Raw genomic sequence first — 17,221 nt, 5'->3', positions numbered from 1 at the left:
ATATATGTAATACTATATAAGATGTTCATAATTCAAGGCTGATTTCTGTTATTTGTGTAGGGGATTCTCTTTATATAATTAACTTTGGTTTGACCAATCAAATATCTCCATATTATTATATATATAAGATGGTCAAATGATATGAAAAATTAATTATTAATTCTTTCAAACTTTTTTTTTTCCTGCAATTTGCATTTTCCATCGTTACCAGAGATTATCAAGTTCATAAGGTATGTATGCTATGGAGTTTTAATTTTTTTTTTTTTTTATTATTTTTATAATTGAAATTTCGGGTTTGAAGCCCCGATGAAACGTCGAATCATCGAAATCTGACGGACCGTGTGGATCACTTTTCTTCCAGAAACAAACCTGACATTTCTTTGTTCAAGACAATTTCACATGTGTATATGGTCCACTCTAACCCTGAAGTGTTGACTTTTTGTTCTTATTTGTGCAGTAGTTTTAATTCTCGTTGACTTATCCTCTAGTTTTAGCCATATTCCAATCCAAATAGTAAAACCCCGCCAATTGTGGTCCTCAATTTTATAAGATGCGTCTAGCTTTAAACCCGCACTAAATTATGGGTATAAAGTGTACATTTTCACATTGGTTCATAAATTATTGGCTGACTCGTTGGATGCGGTTTATTTCATGCTGCACTGAATGAAATACATCGAATACGTATTATTTATTTACGCTCACACACACATGTTAGAATGTGTTGATGATGGTAAATTTGACCCAAAAGATCCTCATTTTGGTCACATTTGACTTTTATATCGATCTTTTCAAATAATTTTTTTTTTCAAATTTCTATTACAATGAAAAACATAAAAGGGAGGAATATGGGATTTGAATTTGATAATCACTATTAGGTATGATTTTTTTTTTTTTTTTTTTTTTGTGTGTGTGTGGTGAGGATTATGTTTAAGACCTAACTCACTCATCATCCACACATATGAGTTCTGATTTCAATCATTTAAAATGAAGACTATTGAGATCTCAAGTTGATTTAGAAAAATGTCAATTCTTGTATATATATATTTATGTATTTGGTCTTAGGTATAGGCATGTGTCTGAGGCCCGAAGTTTGTTATATTATGTTAGGGTCCAAAAAACTATGTTTTATTACAATTAGGGTCCTCAAATATGGTTTTCTTTCTATTTTAATACAAAAAATTAAAACAAAAAAAATGCATATGGAGCTCAAATTTATATAATTTTTATAGAAAATATGAATTTAATAATTAATACTTACTTTTATATTAAAAAAATTTAAAAAATCAGCTTGGGCAGGCTGGTAAATACAGGTTAACTTGTTAGGAGTTAGTTTTGAGGTTATTGATTAGTGGTTCTATTACAAATTTACAAGAAAAGTAAAATGCATTTGTTCTAGATTAGAAGCTTCTTAAATTGATTTATTGTCGAGAAGAGAATCAAGTCAAGATTCTTTATGCGTGTGAAAAGTCGGCAGCCGACCGTCGGAATTTCCGATGTCGATCCGGCAGCTTTGTTAATGTCTGTCCTTTAAACACAATTAAATATTAACTCTTTTTTAATTAATCTGTACTTAGGTAATATAAATTAATTAGGTACATTCTGGTTTCAGCCGATTATCAATTGTCAATTATTGGGAAATCATTTGATTAATTAGTCAACGTTTGGTTGTTTTTTTTGTTAATTCAAAATCATGCATGTGACATGCAAAATGACATAATTTAGCGTGTTATATTTTATGATTACTACTAATCATGATGCAGCCTTTCTATCTTTGACTAGTCATATATATATCACCCAAATTTTACTTTCATAATTATATATAGTATTTCAAATTAATTTTATATTTTTATTTTTTCCTCAAAAAAATTAATAAAGTTGTCATAGAGATACTAGATATATATCATGCAAATAATGCCACGTTTGCAACCGTTGACTTTGAATACTAGGGATTGATGCCACATCTATATATATTAATTTCATATAAATTATATATGTACAGTTTCATCTATATACAGTTTGTATGCATCAGGATTGAAATTATTATCAAATCAATTATTTTCAGGATGTTAAAGCCCGAATTTCTACTGATATGGTTCTCCCTCCTCATAATTGGGCCCGAAATCCGATTTTCCCGGGCCGACATTGGCACCGCCAGCCAGTACATCCCTCCGTACTTACGTAAGTTCCACTCTGCCGCTTACAGTACCCCGTTGCCAGAAGTATTCAAATCTGACATTATTTTTTTTTTTTGCATTTACTTAATGTTGTGTATTAGCGACGGCGTGTTACGGAAATGACGTGTCGCAGTTCCCGACGAGCAACCTATTCGCCGCGGCAGGGGAGGGGCTGTGGGACAATGGCGCCGCCTGCGGGCGGCAGTACTTGGTGCGGTGCATCAGCGGCTCGCTGCCGCAGGCGTGCTTGGTTCCCGGGGAGACGATCCAAGTTAGAATCGTCGACCGGGCCCAAACGTCGGTTTCTCGGCCCAGTCGAGATGGGACTAGCCTCGTGTTATCCAATACTGCTTTCCAAACAATTGCCAATCCTGCGGTTCCCTACTTGAACATCGACTTTCAACAGTAAGTATCTATAAATATATACATACACATTATTGTATGCATATAAAACACACACACACACACAAACACGTTTTTTTTGCTAGACTTAGTCTTCCATGAGTCGTACTTTAATTATGGGGAAAATGACTTCTTCTTTTGTGAGTATTCGGAAATTACCTCTCAAATTTCATCGACGCATGCACGACAAAATTAGGAATATGCTCTCTTTAATTTAAAAAAAAATATATATATAATCAATTGACTCGCAATTAAATTATATAGATAGATAGATAATTTCATATATATGTAGTGAAAATTTAAATAAATTAGAAACTAACATAAGTGAATATATGTTATTATGTGTAGGCTATGAGCTCGATTAGCCGGCCCGGCGGCCCGGGGAAGCCGACGGTTGTTAGTTGAAAATTTTAGGTGAATGGACATTTATAATTATTTATTGTATTTTTTTTATGATGTAAAAAGAACTGAATATTGATAGTACTTTAATTTCTCCATAATTTCTATATTTATTGTTTAATCTCTTTCGATACGTCTTTACTAACATGTGAATGGGTTTTCGTTTTTAAAGTGTTGGGGGAATTCGAACGTAACACTCAACAAACAACGCTCGTAATTAACGTACATCTTTTGTAGTTTACGAATGCAGCATGTTCGTGAAGGAGTTCGAATTCTTGTGTCCTTTTCTTGATTAATTCTGAATTTAAAATTTATTGTTTGCAAAATATATAGATTAATAAAATAAAGAAATGGAGAAATTAAGACTAAAAATAAGAAGTAGAGAAGAGTCTTAGCACACAATGAATTGTCAAACTTGTAATTACAATAATAGAGGGAGATGCCCATATCAACATACAAGATTCAACTGTTTCTCCATTAAAAACTTTGAAATATATTTTCATATTAAAGATTTAAAATAGAAAAGGTCAACTTCCATAGCGATGGTCAACGACTATTTTTTCAAATATTTGGCTCGGGATTGGCTGATTTTTCTTAAATTTGAGTTTTAGTGATTTTGAAAGTGACATGACCAATTTTATTTTTGTAATATCTCTAAATATTTTTGGACTTTTAAACATGTACATAAATTATAAAGTATTGATAGCTAGTCTTACCTTCTAGACTCGAAGGAACTAGTACTATTACTAGGCATTAATTGAATGAATTATTTGGATATTTGTAATAATAAAAAAAATGACCTTGATGTAGTTTTTCATATTGTAAGTCCATGTTAGCCGAAAACATAAGATAAACTTCCTAAATTAAATTGATTAATTAATATAATAATAATATTAATGCTTTCTGGTGTCAATATTTCTGACCTTATAGCTATTTATGGAATAGATCCGCAATCCAAACCTTCCAAGTTCCAACGGTCTTCAGATCAGCGAGACCTATATTATTGAACTCTAACCAAGCGAGCTCTCGGCTTTTCTTAGTTTTTCGTCGGGAGTTCGGCTCAATGGTGCATAGCGGTCTTTCATCAGCTAATTTGGCTTTTACGAGATCCAGTGAGCTTTTGGCCCACTAACTCAATATGTGGTATTCGACCGAATAGTGCCGAACTGACCCCATCAGTATCTATAAAAGTGTACGTGAACATACTTAAAACAGACAAAGATTTTAAAATAAGTCGATTTAAATTATAATTTTAAAAGCACCTACACGCTACAATTTATTTGGGCTTAAAGTTAAATTGGACTCAATATTGGGCTTTACACAAAAATTATCTACAATTAGTAAGCCCAAAGTATTAGGCCTTAATTGGGCCAAACAGATACACAATAAAAAAAAGGGTAAATTACACACACCCCCCTGAGGTAAGCTTAAATAACTGTAAGGTCCCTATGGTATCGATAATTACATTCACCCCCTGAAAGGTAGTTAAAAACTCTAACGGGATAATGCATTGTATACATTATTCCGATAGAGTTCTAATGGACTATTACTTTTAGCTAGTTGTGGAGATAACATAGAGTTATGGGGAGTTATGGGGTGACATGGCTCCCCCAATATTTTTTAAATCACCCATAACTCTTTGTTGTCTTCACCACTTCCTGAAACCAATAGTCCATTAGAACCCTATCGGAATAATGTATCCAATGCATTATCCCGTTAGAGTTTATAACTACCTTTCAGGGGGGTGAATGTAATTATCGATACCACAGGGACCTTACAGTTATTTAAGCTTACCTCAGGGGGGTGTGTGTAATTTACCCTAAAAAAAAAAAACCCGGGCCCACTTATTAAATAAATATTATTTAAAAATTACAAAATTTCCAAAATCCCCAATCCAAACAGTGCAGTACTCTACTCTGTTCGTGCGATTACCTTCTCTTCCCGTAAAACATCCATTTTTATCGATTTTTAGAAATTCTCCGATCTGTGTAGAGAGAGAAAGTAGAATGTCGGGGAAAGGAGCAAAGGGTTTGTTGACGGGGAAAACTCCGGCGGGAACAAAGGATAAAGATAAGGACAAGAAGAAACCCACCTCTCGCTCTTCTCGAGCTGGACTTCAGGTTTCAATTTTTTTTCTCTCTCTCGAATTCTACTACTGTTTGTGTTATCTGTTGATTATTTTCATTTTCTTTCGTGGACTTCGTTTCATTTTATTTTATTTAATTTATCAATGACTTTTTGATATTTTCAGCATTTTTTTTTTGTGGCCGATGCTTTTTCTCTACGTAATTTTGGATGCTGGATAGGGTTTGATTAGGGCTCTTACTTTATCTCCTGTTAACTGTATTCAAGTTGTTCGTAGATTAAACGATGCACTCAGCTTGATCGATTATCATCATCATCTCTTTTTTTTGTTTTTTGTTTTTTTTTTTTTTTCTGTTGATTTTATTTTTATGTATTAAGGTAAATGATTTTGTTGTATTAGGGGAAATAGTTTTGAAATATAATATTGACAACCCTGCATGATTCGGTTGAGTTATTATAAGCGAAACAACACATTCTAGAACACTCTAGATCGAATTGTGGTTGAAGGGAAAAGTAACTGAGCTGAGATGAGCTGAATTCATTTCGTGCATCCCTTGTGCTGATTTGAGCTTCTCGTTTGGCTTGAGCATAAGTGCGTCACGTTAAAAAACGCGAAATCAATCGTCAAAGAATTAAGATAATTTATCGTATATTGTTTGCATGGCATGATATGGACATGTGGCTGTAATTGTGCATGAATGATAATTGAACCCTATTTTGTTTCGTGAAATGTTTCGTTGCTACATATAATAGAAGTACAACTTAAGAATACTACATCTAGTCTATATTTTGTTGATGCAGTGCCTGCATTTTCTTTTAGTACGATTTTTTTGTGCTAAAGAATCTTCGATAACTTTTCAATAGAGCTCATTAACTTTTTTAATTTTTTATTTTATTTTTGGTTATTTTGTTTGTGTAGTTTCCTGTTGGAAGAATCCACCGACTTTTGAAGGAACGAGCGACTGCGCATGGAAGAGTAGGTGCAACGGCTGCTGTATATTCTGCAGCCATTTTAGAGTACCTAACTGCAGAAGTGCTGGAATTGGCTGGAAATGCCAGCAAGGATTTAAAGGTGAAGCGTATCACGCCACGTCATCTCCAGCTGGCGATACGTGGTGACGAGGAACTCGATACCCTCATAAAAGGAACTATAGCTGGTGGTGGTGTCATCCCGCACATACACAAGTCGCTCATCAACAAGTCCTCCAAGGAATAAAATGTTAAAATAAATCGTGTTGTAAACTGTTAAATATTATCTTCGATTAGGCTGTCTACATATTTAGGTTTTCTTGTTTGTGGCGTGGCGTGTATATTGAGAGCTGAAAACGGGTTGCTGCTCGGATTATGTTTTAAGAGTTGAACAAACTTTTAAGGCATATGCTTTAGAACAAACTTTTAGGCGTATGCTTCTTTCGAATCGTATTGCATTAAATCGCTTATACTAAAAAAGGTTTCTTGGATTACGTCTCATAGTAGGCTTCGTTTGAAATGTATTACAGTCAATAGAATTTTCATGTATACTTTTTTGAGATTTTCGCATCTTGGAATTTCAAGAATTGGAGGCTATATGTATCAAGAATCTGTCAAGAATCAAAGGCTATAAATAATCCAGAAGCTGTCACGAATCGAAGGCGATAAATAATTGAGATCATCTGTCAAAAATCGAAGGCGATACCTAACCAAGAATCTGTCACCAAGTAATTAAGACAAGAAGCAACATATTTCAAAACAAAGTACCTAAATAATAATCACTTCAATAACTCAGTTCTTACACAGAGATAGATTCAAGTGAAGATGAATAAAGATTAGAAACTTACATCGAGATCAAATAATACACAATTCAGCACCAAAATGCCCTCGACGCAAGCCATCGACCACAATAAATAAGTCAAAATGAGAAAAGGCCTAGCATGCTGTCAAGATTGATCCCCAGCTCCAAATAAATACACAAACACCCCTCATATAACTTTTTCGCTACATATAAGTCCAGCTGGATCTCAAACTCTACAAACTAGTCTTCCAAAATAGAACATAAAAACTCCTATCACCCCTAAAAACAATTTTTTTTTCCATTCTCCCAACATACGAAAACAAAGAAAGAGAACTCGAGAAAAAAAGGACCTAATCGCAAATTTTCAAGAAACCTTTCAAATTTATCAAAGAAGCGAAACCTTAGGGACCTCCACAGGAAATTGATGAATCTCGTTCATCCACGGGCTTTTCTCCTTCGCTGGATCAATAGACCTAAGAGCCTTCCACACAGCACTGTTACATTTAAAGCCCGATCCAAAAGCAATCTGCCAAGTCCTATCACCCCGCTTAATCCTCCCTTTAGCTTCCGAATACGCCAGCTCATACCACAGTGAGCTGCTCGACGTGTTTCCGAATCGGTACAGGGTCATTCTAGAAGGTTCCATATGCCAATCAGACAGCTGGAGATTCTTCTCCAACTCGTCCAACACCGCCCTTCCACCTGCATGTATGCAGAAATGCTCGAACGCCAACTTGAAATCCGGTATGTAAGGCTTAAGCTTCATTTTCAAAAGCTTCTTCCCAACTAGAGTGGCGAAGAAAAGCAACTGTTCGGACATGGGCAGGACAAGTGGGCCCAATGTAGTGATATTTGTCTTTAGTGCATCGCCTGCAACTGCCATCAAATCCTTCGAAAGGGCAACTCCGACTTTTCCATTCGGATCCTCCATTTGAGTTACACAAGAGAAACACTTATCGTCCGAGCCCTTATGTGTTCTTACGGTGTGGACCAATCTGTACTTCGATCTCCAATAATCGGATCTTTTGTTCGACAGCAAAATAGCAGCACCACCCATTCGAAAGAGACAGTTCGAAACGAGCATTGACCTCTCGTTCCCGAAATACCAATTCAGGGTAATATTCTCCATGCTTATCACAAGAGCGTAAGTGTTGGGGTGCACTTGTAAGAGATCTTTAGCAAGATCGATCGATATCAAGCCGGCACTACACCCCATCCCACCAAGATTGTAGCTAATTATATTCCCTCTAAGCTTGTAATGATTTATAACCATAGCGGACAAAGAAGGTGTAGGGTTAAAAAGGCTGCAGTTAACAATCAAGATCCCAATGTCTTTAGGTTTCAAGGATGTTTTCGCAAGAAGCTCGTCAATCGCACCAAACATTACAGCCTCGGCTTCTTTCCTCGCTTCATCCATGCACGGATTCGGCGGGACCCGCAGAACCGCTTCTGGGAGATAAGTGGACTCTCCAAGACCGGATCTTTCCAGAATCTTCCGCTGGAACTCGAGATTCTCTTGAGTAAACGTACCGGTCAAACTCGACCTCTCCATGAAGATCTGCCTAGTGCATTTCCGGTCCTCATCGGGTTTGTAGCACGAGAAATTCACGAGGTAGACAGGGCGAGGGCGGGTGAGGAAATAGACGGTCGAGAGGAAAACCAATAGGGCAGAGCAAACGATTACCGAGATGAGATTGAATCTAAGATGGCTCCAAAGAACCGAAATGTCTTGGAGAGAGAAAGTCGAGATTTGGGCAGCAACAATCACCAAAAGAGGGGATAAAAAAAGGTACATTCCATGGGTGATTAAGTAATGGTAACCGAGCTTCACATACTTGAGTTTTACAGATTGCTTGAAATCAGGGAGCTTTTGTGAAGAAGAAAAAGGTGGGATCAATGGTTTCCTCTCGCTCATCTTTCTCTCTCTACTTCAATCTTTTCCACTCTATCAAAAAAAAAAAAAATGATTGATTGACCCGGGATCAGAAAATTGAGAAAATAAAAGATCCTTAAATTGATGAAATCCTAGTCCCAAGATTTGAGCCCTTTTTTATCTGGATCTAAGAGAGTCCTATTAGAAAAAAAAAAGGGCTTCTAAAAGAATTCCAGATTTATAACCATCTAGATAATGGTCATCTAAAATCAAATTTTCTTGAAAAATAATGTACCTTTACACAATCTCTATGCAAAGTAATGCAGCCTGCACCTCAAGATTTCCCTAACAAATAAATCCCTGAAAACAAAATTCGAAAAAATAAATAAACAAAAAAACCCATCGTCATAAAATAAGCAGACGTAGAAATGATGGCAAAAAGATTCCAACTTTATCAATCAATTAACAAGATTCGATTTTTAATCATCAACATTTCTGCTCAATAATGAATAAACTCAAGAAAAAGGTGGAAATTATCAAAAAATCAGAGAAACCCGGAAACAGGAAGATCATAATAAAGAGAAAAAGGCTAACCTTTTTGTCCTTCAAATTTCTTGGAGCAAAAAAAAGAAAGAAAACCTATTGCAATGTATGAAGTGTATTCTAGAGAGAGAGAGAGAGAGAGAGAGAGAGAGAGTATTTTTTGTTTTGGAAAAAGTTTAGGGGGGTGAATATTATGAGGGAATAGTGCGCGTGGCGACAACATGTGTTTGATTTGAACGCATGTTGGTATGTTTGGGCAATGAGTTGTACATTAATGTTTTTTCTTTTCTTTTAATGTGTGTTTGGATGAGTTGTAATCCTTCCAAAACTTCTAATGTCAAAAGCGGTTTTTCATTGTTTGTATCTATCTATTTTTATATATATATGTTTGATTTTTCGAGAGTTGAAAATCATGATGATACTATTCAATTTTGATATTTGGAATTTTGATGAATTAAAGATTAGTTTTTTTGGAATATATATATTGGATAAGGGGTATTGGATAGAGTCAAATTGGAAACAAAAAGGATAATCGTCCTCTTTTTTTGAAAAAAGAATATTAATAGGGATATTTTTTTAACAAACTTATTAATAATAATATTTATTTCGAAATACAAATAACAACATTATTCTTGTAATAAATTGATGTACTGTTTTGTTTAATCGATTTTCTATTTTTCGCTTTTTATACTAATCAATTAAGCGTAAAATGATTACCAATCATTAATTATGTATTGAACTCCTAAAAAAATAAATAAAATGGAATAAATATATATGTAGTATTTAATTATTTATTTAATAGTCACATAAATACGTATGTTTATAAGTAGACGAACATACTCCATACGTTTGCAGCTTATTAGAGGTTACATCGGATCATCTACTTCGGGTAATTTTTTAATTATTAACGGGATTAATTAATCACCATTAAACACACACATGAGTGTGTGTGATTATATACAGATCAACCGGATAAAACATTTCAAAGTTACCAATTAAACATTTATGTATTTCGTTAGAACCAATGGTGGATTTTGAAAAAAGGCAAAAGGTTATACCGGGTGTTTTTTTTACTGCTGATCTACACATATAAATGTGGATGTGTGCGCGTGTGTTTGTGTGGATATAAATAGTAAAGATCAACCCGAGTTATTAATCGAATATCGAGACTCATCCAAACTTTTAATTTTATTATGTAAAATAAAATAAAATAAAATTCAAAAATCATTTTTGAATAGGATAGTCAAAATAATATAAATTGAATTTACTCGATCGTGCTGCCCCACTTCTTTTAGCAATTATTGTGTATTCAAACAAAGAAAGGAAACCACAACTGTAGCCTGTAGAGAAAGGTACTTAAAAAACGACACAAACTTGGCTAAACGACACCGTTTGGGGTATTGCTTACTGGGTTCACGTGTCTGATATATCGTATCAAATAAATATCAATAGCAACACTGTATAAATAAATAATTAATAAATAAAAACATTACTTACAACAAATGCATTCATATGAGATTGGCTGCCAACATTGACTGCCTCCATTCTCTGACCTGAACAAATTGCTTTACAAGAACTCAACATTGCAAAAATCAAGTGAGATTTATTGGAATTAATAATTAATAAATAAAATCATATGATTATAAATTTATGATTGAGTAACATAACTAAAGATTACAATTTCTATCATTATCAAGATTAAGTCAATTTTTATTTTAGAAATAAAGTAAAAAGAAACAGTACATATGATGCTGTCTTCTTCTGCACCAGAGTGTTTAAAGCTGGCTTGTAAATGGCAATTGTGTAATTAGCAAGCTTCTGTTTTTCATTGGCTGGCATTCTCAGGTAGATGTATCTTTAGTGAATGCAAATTCAGACACCAGTGCAATGTGATCACTTCCCCATTTCTGATTAAACATAAATAAAAATAAATAAATAAATTATTCAGTTTTCATCGTTTATGTAAAAAGAACTGATGTAAGATCTGGAAACAGTACCTTTGTGGGAAATCCGGGAGTCTGCTGCATAACGTGCTTGGGAATTGGAGCGAGAACTTTCACAGTATGTAGACCTTCGGAACGCCTGGATATCAAATTGGATTATAATGAATTATTTCGGCAGAAGTAAATAGTCTTCCGAATGAAAGTAAATACAGTCGAAGATATATTTGAACTTCCTAGAATTACTTAATATGTCAATCTTGGGCACGGTTTTATTATGTAGCCCCCCTTAATTATGGGTTAAGTGTTATCAGAAAAAACACTTGTGGTGTACACTAACATAGACCATAAAGAATATCATACTGCAATAATAGATTAACGAACAAAGACACTGACAGACGGGAATATAGGAAGATGCTCTAAAACTGACCATATGTAATCAACTGTGCCGGAGAAAAGTCTGTGGTGACTGGTGACAAGCGGTTCGCCAATGGGATCTCTTAACCATGGAGAATTCTGCAAGAGCCGGAGTTAGTAACTTTCATGGCTGACAAAATCGACCACTGTCCAACACATTTAGCATCCTAAAGAAAATTACTAATCGTAGTTCGTAAAGTTTTACCACGATTTCTGGATATGCACTCGTCAGGTTCAACGGGTGTTCCATGGTCTTGCAATCTGCATTACCTGTTGCGGTTTGTATTTCTGCTGGAGTCCAAGCTGATGGACTGTAAGACAAATTTCTCCCCTCAGTGACAATACCATGTTCACCATAAGGATGCAATGTTTGTTCGGGGTAACTAGAATCTAAAGCAGCTGGAACGGGACTTTGACTAGTATCATGTAATTTAGATAAAAATGAGTCACAATCTTCACCTAGATTATCTCTATCCCCATCAACTACTTCATTAAGTGACAAGACCTCAAGTTTTTCATCCAACATAAAATCAGCACTTGTAGTAGATTCGGATGAAGCAGGTTCGGATTCACAGGACAGCTTATCATGGTTATCATTTGCAGCTGAAAGAGATAAATCAAGGGCCTCGTGTTTTGAAGAAGCAACATCAAGAAAATTAGGAAACGATTGTTTGGTTTGGAAATCCGATTCTACATATTCACCGACTTCAGCTACCTTGGAGGGTGTATCTTCAGAAGACGACTCAAATAAAGCAATTTCATCTGTGTTCGTAGCTGGACAAATAGGAGATTTGATTTCAGACGTATCTGCTGTATCGTGGCTGGACAAGTCATTACTTATCCTAGTTCTATGTTCTTCACCAATGTAAGAACGAGAGGTATCATCCACGAGTGAGCATTCAGGTTTAGGATAGTTTTCCGTAGAAGGGGCATCGAAAGGCAAATCTCCTTGCTCTGTTGTTTCACTATTAATTGCAGAAGGTTGAGTAGAATCGTAAGCAGCTTGTTTCCTACATCACGAAATAAGTGTTTCAGATCAAGTGGCAAACAATAAGCTTTCAACAAGTCATTAATAGACTTAGCGACATATACCTGAAATCAGAATAAGCAGGTCGACCTATTTTAGCAGATACTTGCCCAGATATCTTATCTCGGGCCAGCGTTGACAGATCTAGCTACAGCAAGATATTGGAAAAACTCAGTCTTAAGCCGTGTTAGTAGTGAATATATGAATAAAGAAAAAAAGCAAGAAAGAAAAGAAAGGGATAAAGATTCAAGCAGTCAAATACCTTTTGTTCTGTGATAAAGTTGTACATCGGACTCTGATAGAACAGCAAGTCATACAGATTCAGAGAGAGACCAACGAAGATTAGATTAAATTCAAACCAATGCAAGGGTAGATATATAGCAATAATCTTTATTCAGATTAGAGATCAGCAAACAACCTTCGGGGTGCAGTTAAAGTCTCCACAAATAACTACAGGAGCATCATCCCAAAGCTTAGAAACAGCATGTGCCCTGTCCAGAAGCACTCTAATCTGACATATAAATCAAGACCATCTACATAAGAAATTATGAAGATCACACCAACTTTAATTTGAAATCGATAAGATAGTAGCTACAAGCAGAAAGTTCAATAAAGTTGGCAACTAGGTAAGGGAGGAGGTACGTAGCTAGTACACGGAGAAGTACAAAACAGAAACTAATGATACATGGAGAATATTGTTAGAGAGAATCCAATTGTGCATGATTCTGTTGTAAATTTTCTCGTGTATAGTGAGAAACCGACAATTATTAGGAATTGTGCTTTTCCCAAGAAAATGAGGATAAATATGATGCACTTAGGCTTATATGAGAGAAAAAGATCAACCAGAACCACTTGTAGACAACTTCCATACCTGTCCAAGCTTAATATCTCCCCTTTTAGGATTGAAAAGCACATGAATGTTGCAAATAACAACTCTATCAGAACTTGCTGAACTGCAATTTCAAAGTTTCGCTATATTCAGCATACGTCATAAGATTTTTCTGGAAAAACAAATAACTCTATTGAAAATTAAAACAATTATGTGGAAACATTGACTTATATATGCAAAAGAAAAGGGTTCAACAAGAACAACATTCAAAAGGAAGAAATGCATCTTGCCTTGTAGACGGAGTTGATGCCTCATTACTTTTATTTGGCCCTTTCAGAGTCTGCTCAACAAGAAAACACAATATAAATGAAGGAATACCAAATATGGGAGGGATGGACAGCATCATATACTCAGTCTCTTACTCAAAAGTATCTGTAAACTGATATACCTCAAAAACACATATCTGGGCAACATTATCTCGAAGGCCAAGCTTATTGTATTCAATAGATTCTTCATGCAGCAACTTGAATCTAAAACACATTCGCACTTAATTAGTTCCAAATTAAGGTCTATTTCACATGATACTATCTGACGAGGCAAAATGCAGAATACAAAAACCTCCCAACATGCTAAGAACTAAATGACTTAATTGCCAGCTCTGCATATCGAGCCATCAAGGTCCCTCTAAAAATTTCAAAATTGACTAATCGAATGAATTAACAGCAGATAGTAATAACAATATTCTTTGGAAAACGAAGTTATATAACTATTAATTTTACAAACCTCAATTTGAAACGTAAACTAGCACATCAAGGTATGCTAAAGAACAGTAGAGAATTATATGTCTCTTAACATTTATTCTACATGCTGATACTTTTGTTCCATCATTGTTTTTAGTATTCGAAAGTTTATTGCTGAACTAAATTCGTGCTGATTAATGTGCAGAAAGTCTCTGCGACCAGTTAGTAAATGAAATGATAGCAGACCATCAATATTTGCTAGTGCAATGACCAATACACGGAATAATAAAGGCAATCAAGTTGAACTAAATGGGACACTAGTAATCTTACATCAGATAGAATTTCAACTAGTGATATGAGCGAAGAATGAAAAAACGGTTTAATATGTAAATTATTTCTGTTACCTAACAACAAGTTCAAGCAAATTTAATCCATTTGGTCAGTAACTGCAGTCAATCTATAACACTCATCATAGCGGTATGTTCACACTGTTGTCTATTGAGGAAGCATATAGCTCATCAACAAGCAGAAAATCATATATATGCTAATACAAGAAAAATAAAATAACTCTACCTAAACACAAACGAGAACCTGCATGGTAATTGGCAAGCAAATACATTCAGCCTGAACACATTCTAAACGGATACTTGCATGAGCTGATACTACCATTTGAAAGTTTGCCAGTAAATTGGGAGTTAATACCTTGAAACACGCCAGAATATAGCACAACCATCAGCAGGATCACCAGTTCGCATCTAAAAATCAACATGATTACCAATCACTGTTAAACTTAATGTATCACATGGGACGAACCAGATTCCAATGACAATATCAAAGAAACTAAACATTTTAAAAGTAACCTTCCAAATGCCACTGTATCCACGAGGCTTCAGTTCTGCCTCCATCTCTTGGAATCTATCAACCTCCTGTTTTTTCAAACGAAAATACATATCAAACGGATGGGCTAATTTGTTACATAAATGTTATCAGAGACTAAAACGCAAAAAAATGTTACTGGAAAGAAACACTCTGATCATATGAGAAAATAAAGACAAAGATCAACGAGGAAAAAATGTTACTGGAAAGAAACACGCTGATCAAATGAGAAAATAGAGACAAAGATCAACGAGATCACATAACTTAACTTCTCAACTCTCACCTAAGATTCTAAAACTTAGTGCCGCATCGAAGGGACACAAATTTTGGGGAGAGGGAGTGTTAAATATTATTCTTCACTAAAGCAAAATGTAAGGAATTACAAATTTCATAACAGAAAGCTAAAAGCGCAGCAAAAATTTGAATTCAAGAGGCTGATAAGAAAAATATTTTGAAACTGCAAGCAAAGTTCACTCAAAGTGTGATAATAATGTGGTAAGAAATCTTTGAGATTTCTTCAAGTATAATTAAATCATATCTATAAAAAGCATCAAGACTAACCTGAAAACATAAAATGTCAGCTGACCATAATCCGAGCTCAAAACATATATTTCTTTTGCGCCAATTCCAATCCAACATATAGCGAGGAATATGAAAGTAAAGTTTCTGAAAGTGATCAATGGCCAAGTACTCAGCTAGTATGTTATATGAGAGAACAGTGAACCGCTCTGCACAGGGGTAGCAAGAGGAAAAAGGTTAACCCATATAAACATGACATCAGAAAGACATACTTGCAGGTGGCCGAAGTTCTCACAGTCATAACTACACAAAGTTTACATATCTATAAAAATGTGTTCAACTAAATCATGTATTTCCACAAGCATCAATAACTTCAAACATGTGACTATAAATTCAAAAGCACAGCACGAATTCTTAACTAGAGAAGAGATAGATGATACTCTTACAAATTACTATTTAAATTTTTCTGAAGATCTCTTAGAGCCATGAAGATTTTTCCTCTTTAACCAAATAGATAATGTCAAAGCTTTAACCGAGCAGTCATTTCAAAGATAAGCAAATGCTTAATCATTTTTGTTGCGTACTACATTACCACCACACGGTCCACACCTAATTTTTGGGGCAACTAGAAACATGTACGCAAAACAATACGTGCACAGAAATTAAACCGTATTCCATATAGATTCTCAAACCAAGTCATGTCTACAGTAATATAAAACGTTCTAAGCTAAAAAAAAGGGGCAAAAATCCAGAAAATAGTAAACAGGACACTAAGAACTACCACAATGATGAGGAAGCCCTGGTTTCCGATACTCCCAATCTCGATAATCCGGAGGCTTCGAGGCCCTTGGCCTGAACTGCTGCTGCATTTGCTGAGGTCTAAACTGCTGATAATTACCAAAAGCTGGTCCCACCTGACTTGGCTGCCTATACGGGCGTGGCCCATGAAATTGCTGCATGACAGGCGGACCCCGCCGGTAAGACTGTGATTCGGGTCCATGAAATTGCTGCATGACAGGCGGACTCGGCCGGTAAGACTGTGATCCGGGTCCATAGAATTGCTGACCCGTTCCATATTGAGGTGGCGGAGGGACAGCATTGTAACTCGGTCGGAAACCTCGGTTTGCATCTCGAACTGCACCATAATGGGAATCTCCGGACACGAATTCCGCGTGGTCTCCGCTAGCGGGGTACAAAGGTCTATCGGAGTAGCCTCTCCTGTCTTGAGGACGCCATCCTCTGTACTGCAATTAACGAATAATATTAACTTTTATACTTGGATACTTGAAATTGAATACTCGGTGTATGAATTCACTGCAATTAGAGCTAACAAATTTCTAATTGAGAATTAAAATGTTTCAATTTGTTGATATAGAAGAAAAAAAATTGCATATTGGTAATCTAAAAGTTCTCACTCTGCGTGAGTGCGAATGTGTGAGCAGTGGTGATTACATAGGGTCGAGAAGACATGGCAGCAGCGGCGGCGAAGGGGGCGGCGTCTGCAGTGGCGGCAACGGCGAGGGAACGGAAAGAAGAAGGGCGGCGATTCATTGGGGTTTAACAGCTTCACTGGAATTTGAACAGCCCTTGTAAATAAACTGAACGAATAAAGGTTCATACGACGAC

At 35.6% G+C, this 17,221-nt stretch overlaps 4 protein-coding genes across 11 annotated transcripts; 2 read left to right on the top strand and 2 right to left on the bottom strand.

Annotated features, from left to right (window-relative positions):
- The first annotated feature begins 8 nt into the window (after window positions 1–8).
- LOC105975270 (EG45-like domain containing protein) lies at window positions 9–3,096 on the top strand. Of its 2 annotated transcripts, XM_013000451.2 has the most exons (4): window positions 9–230; window positions 2,063–2,178; window positions 2,276–2,579; window positions 2,925–3,096. In XM_013000451.2, exons 2-4 carry the CDS (start codon window positions 2,064–2,066, stop codon window positions 2,929–2,931), a joined length of 426 nt encoding a protein of 141 aa, XP_012855905.1. In that variant the 5' UTR covers window positions 9–230; window position 2,063; the 3' UTR covers window positions 2,932–3,096. The 2 variants fall into 2 exon arrangements, with proteins under 2 accessions (XP_012855905.1, XP_012855904.1); XM_013000450.2 differs by lacking the exon at window positions 9–230 and having other exon boundaries at window positions 1,899–2,178.
- Window positions 3,097–4,872: 1,776 nt separating this feature from the next.
- Window positions 4,873–6,523, top strand: LOC105975301 (putative histone H2A variant 3). The gene is made up of 2 exons (XM_013000480.2): window positions 4,873–5,095; window positions 5,980–6,523. The coding sequence occupies exons 1-2, from the start codon at window positions 4,982–4,984 to the stop codon at window positions 6,274–6,276; spliced, it is 411 nt and encodes a 136-aa protein (XP_012855934.1). The 5' UTR covers window positions 4,873–4,981; the 3' UTR covers window positions 6,277–6,523.
- Window positions 6,524–6,781: 258 nt separating this feature from the next.
- Window positions 6,782–9,667, bottom strand: KCS11 (3-ketoacyl-CoA synthase 11). 3 transcript variants are annotated; one of them, XM_013000479.2, is made up of 3 exons: window positions 9,299–9,667; window positions 9,000–9,064; window positions 6,782–8,776 (listed from the first exon to the last, which is right to left on the bottom strand). In XM_013000479.2, the coding sequence occupies exon 3, from the start codon at window positions 8,744–8,746 to the stop codon at window positions 7,217–7,219; it is 1,530 nt and encodes a 509-aa protein (XP_012855933.1). In that variant the 5' UTR covers window positions 8,747–8,776; window positions 9,000–9,064; window positions 9,299–9,667; the 3' UTR covers window positions 6,782–7,216. The 3 variants fall into 3 exon arrangements, with proteins under 3 accessions (XP_012855933.1, XP_088671730.1, XP_088671724.1); XM_088815604.1 differs by having other exon boundaries at window positions 6,782–8,902; window positions 9,299–9,450; XM_088815598.1 differs by having other exon boundaries at window positions 9,000–9,049; window positions 9,299–9,393.
- A 1,038-nt stretch (window positions 9,668–10,705) lies between these two features.
- LOC105975211 (DNAse I-like superfamily protein) lies at window positions 10,706–17,221 on the bottom strand. 5 transcript variants are annotated; one of them, XR_016030320.1, is made up of 16 exons: window positions 17,048–17,206; window positions 16,377–16,839; window positions 15,638–15,804; window positions 15,061–15,126; window positions 14,903–14,955; window positions 13,909–13,990; window positions 13,751–13,800; window positions 13,503–13,584; window positions 13,050–13,142; window positions 12,894–12,926; window positions 12,697–12,779; window positions 11,810–12,614; window positions 11,618–11,703; window positions 11,245–11,329; window positions 10,991–11,154; window positions 10,706–10,800 (listed from the first exon to the last, which is right to left on the bottom strand). XR_016030320.1 is itself a non-coding variant. In XM_088815551.1 (16 exons), the coding sequence occupies exons 3-16, from the start codon at window positions 16,552–16,554 to the stop codon at window positions 11,089–11,091; spliced, it is 1,929 nt and encodes a 642-aa protein (XP_088671677.1). In that variant the 5' UTR covers window positions 16,555–16,602; window positions 16,658–16,839; window positions 17,048–17,221; the 3' UTR covers window positions 10,831–11,088. The 5 variants fall into 5 exon arrangements, 4 of the variants coding, with proteins under 4 accessions (XP_088671677.1, XP_088671678.1, XP_012855841.2 ...); XM_088815551.1 differs by lacking the exon at window positions 10,706–10,800 and having other exon boundaries at window positions 10,831–11,154; window positions 16,377–16,602; window positions 16,658–16,839; window positions 17,048–17,221; XM_088815552.1 differs by lacking the exon at window positions 10,706–10,800 and having other exon boundaries at window positions 10,831–11,154; window positions 11,813–12,614; window positions 16,377–16,602; window positions 16,658–16,839; window positions 17,048–17,163.

The sequence above is a fragment of the Erythranthe guttata genome, chromosome 1 (genome assembly GCF_056151865.1).
Source record: "Erythranthe guttata isolate IM_541 chromosome 1, IM_541, whole genome shotgun sequence".
In the NCBI taxonomy this organism is placed as follows: domain Eukaryota; kingdom Viridiplantae; phylum Streptophyta; class Magnoliopsida; order Lamiales; family Phrymaceae; genus Erythranthe; species Erythranthe guttata.
This window is presented reverse-complemented; position numbering and strand designations above follow the sequence as displayed.

Coding starts and splice junctions, on each gene's coding strand:
- LOC105975270 (XM_013000450.2), top strand. CDS start 1,953: ATGCCACATCTATATATATTAATTTCATATAAATTATATATGTACAGT. Junction 2,179..2,275: donor GTACATCCCTCCGTACTTAC/GTAAGTTCCACT, acceptor GTTGTGTATTAG/CGACGGCGTGTTACGGAAAT.
- LOC105975301 (XM_013000480.2), top strand. CDS start 4,982: ATGTCGGGGAAAGGAGCAAAGGGTTTGTTGACGGGGAAAACTCCGGCG. Junction 5,096..5,979: donor CTTCTCGAGCTGGACTTCAG/GTTTCAATTTTT, acceptor TTGTTTGTGTAG/TTTCCTGTTGGAAGAATCCA.
- KCS11 (XM_013000479.2), bottom strand. CDS start 8,746: ATGAGCGAGAGGAAACCATTGATCCCACCTTTTTCTTCTTCACAAAAG.
- LOC105975211 (XM_013000387.2), bottom strand. CDS start 17,146: ATGAATCGCCGCCCTTCTTCTTTCCGTTCCCTCGCCGTTGCCGCCACT. Junction 15,127..15,637: donor CTGACATTTTATGTTTTCAG/GTTAGTCTTGAT, acceptor TTGAAAAAACAG/GAGGTTGATAGATTCCAAGA. Junction 12,927..13,049: donor ACTTTAACTGCACCCCGAAG/GTTGTTTGCTGA, acceptor CTGTTCTATCAG/AGTCCGATGTACAACTTTAT.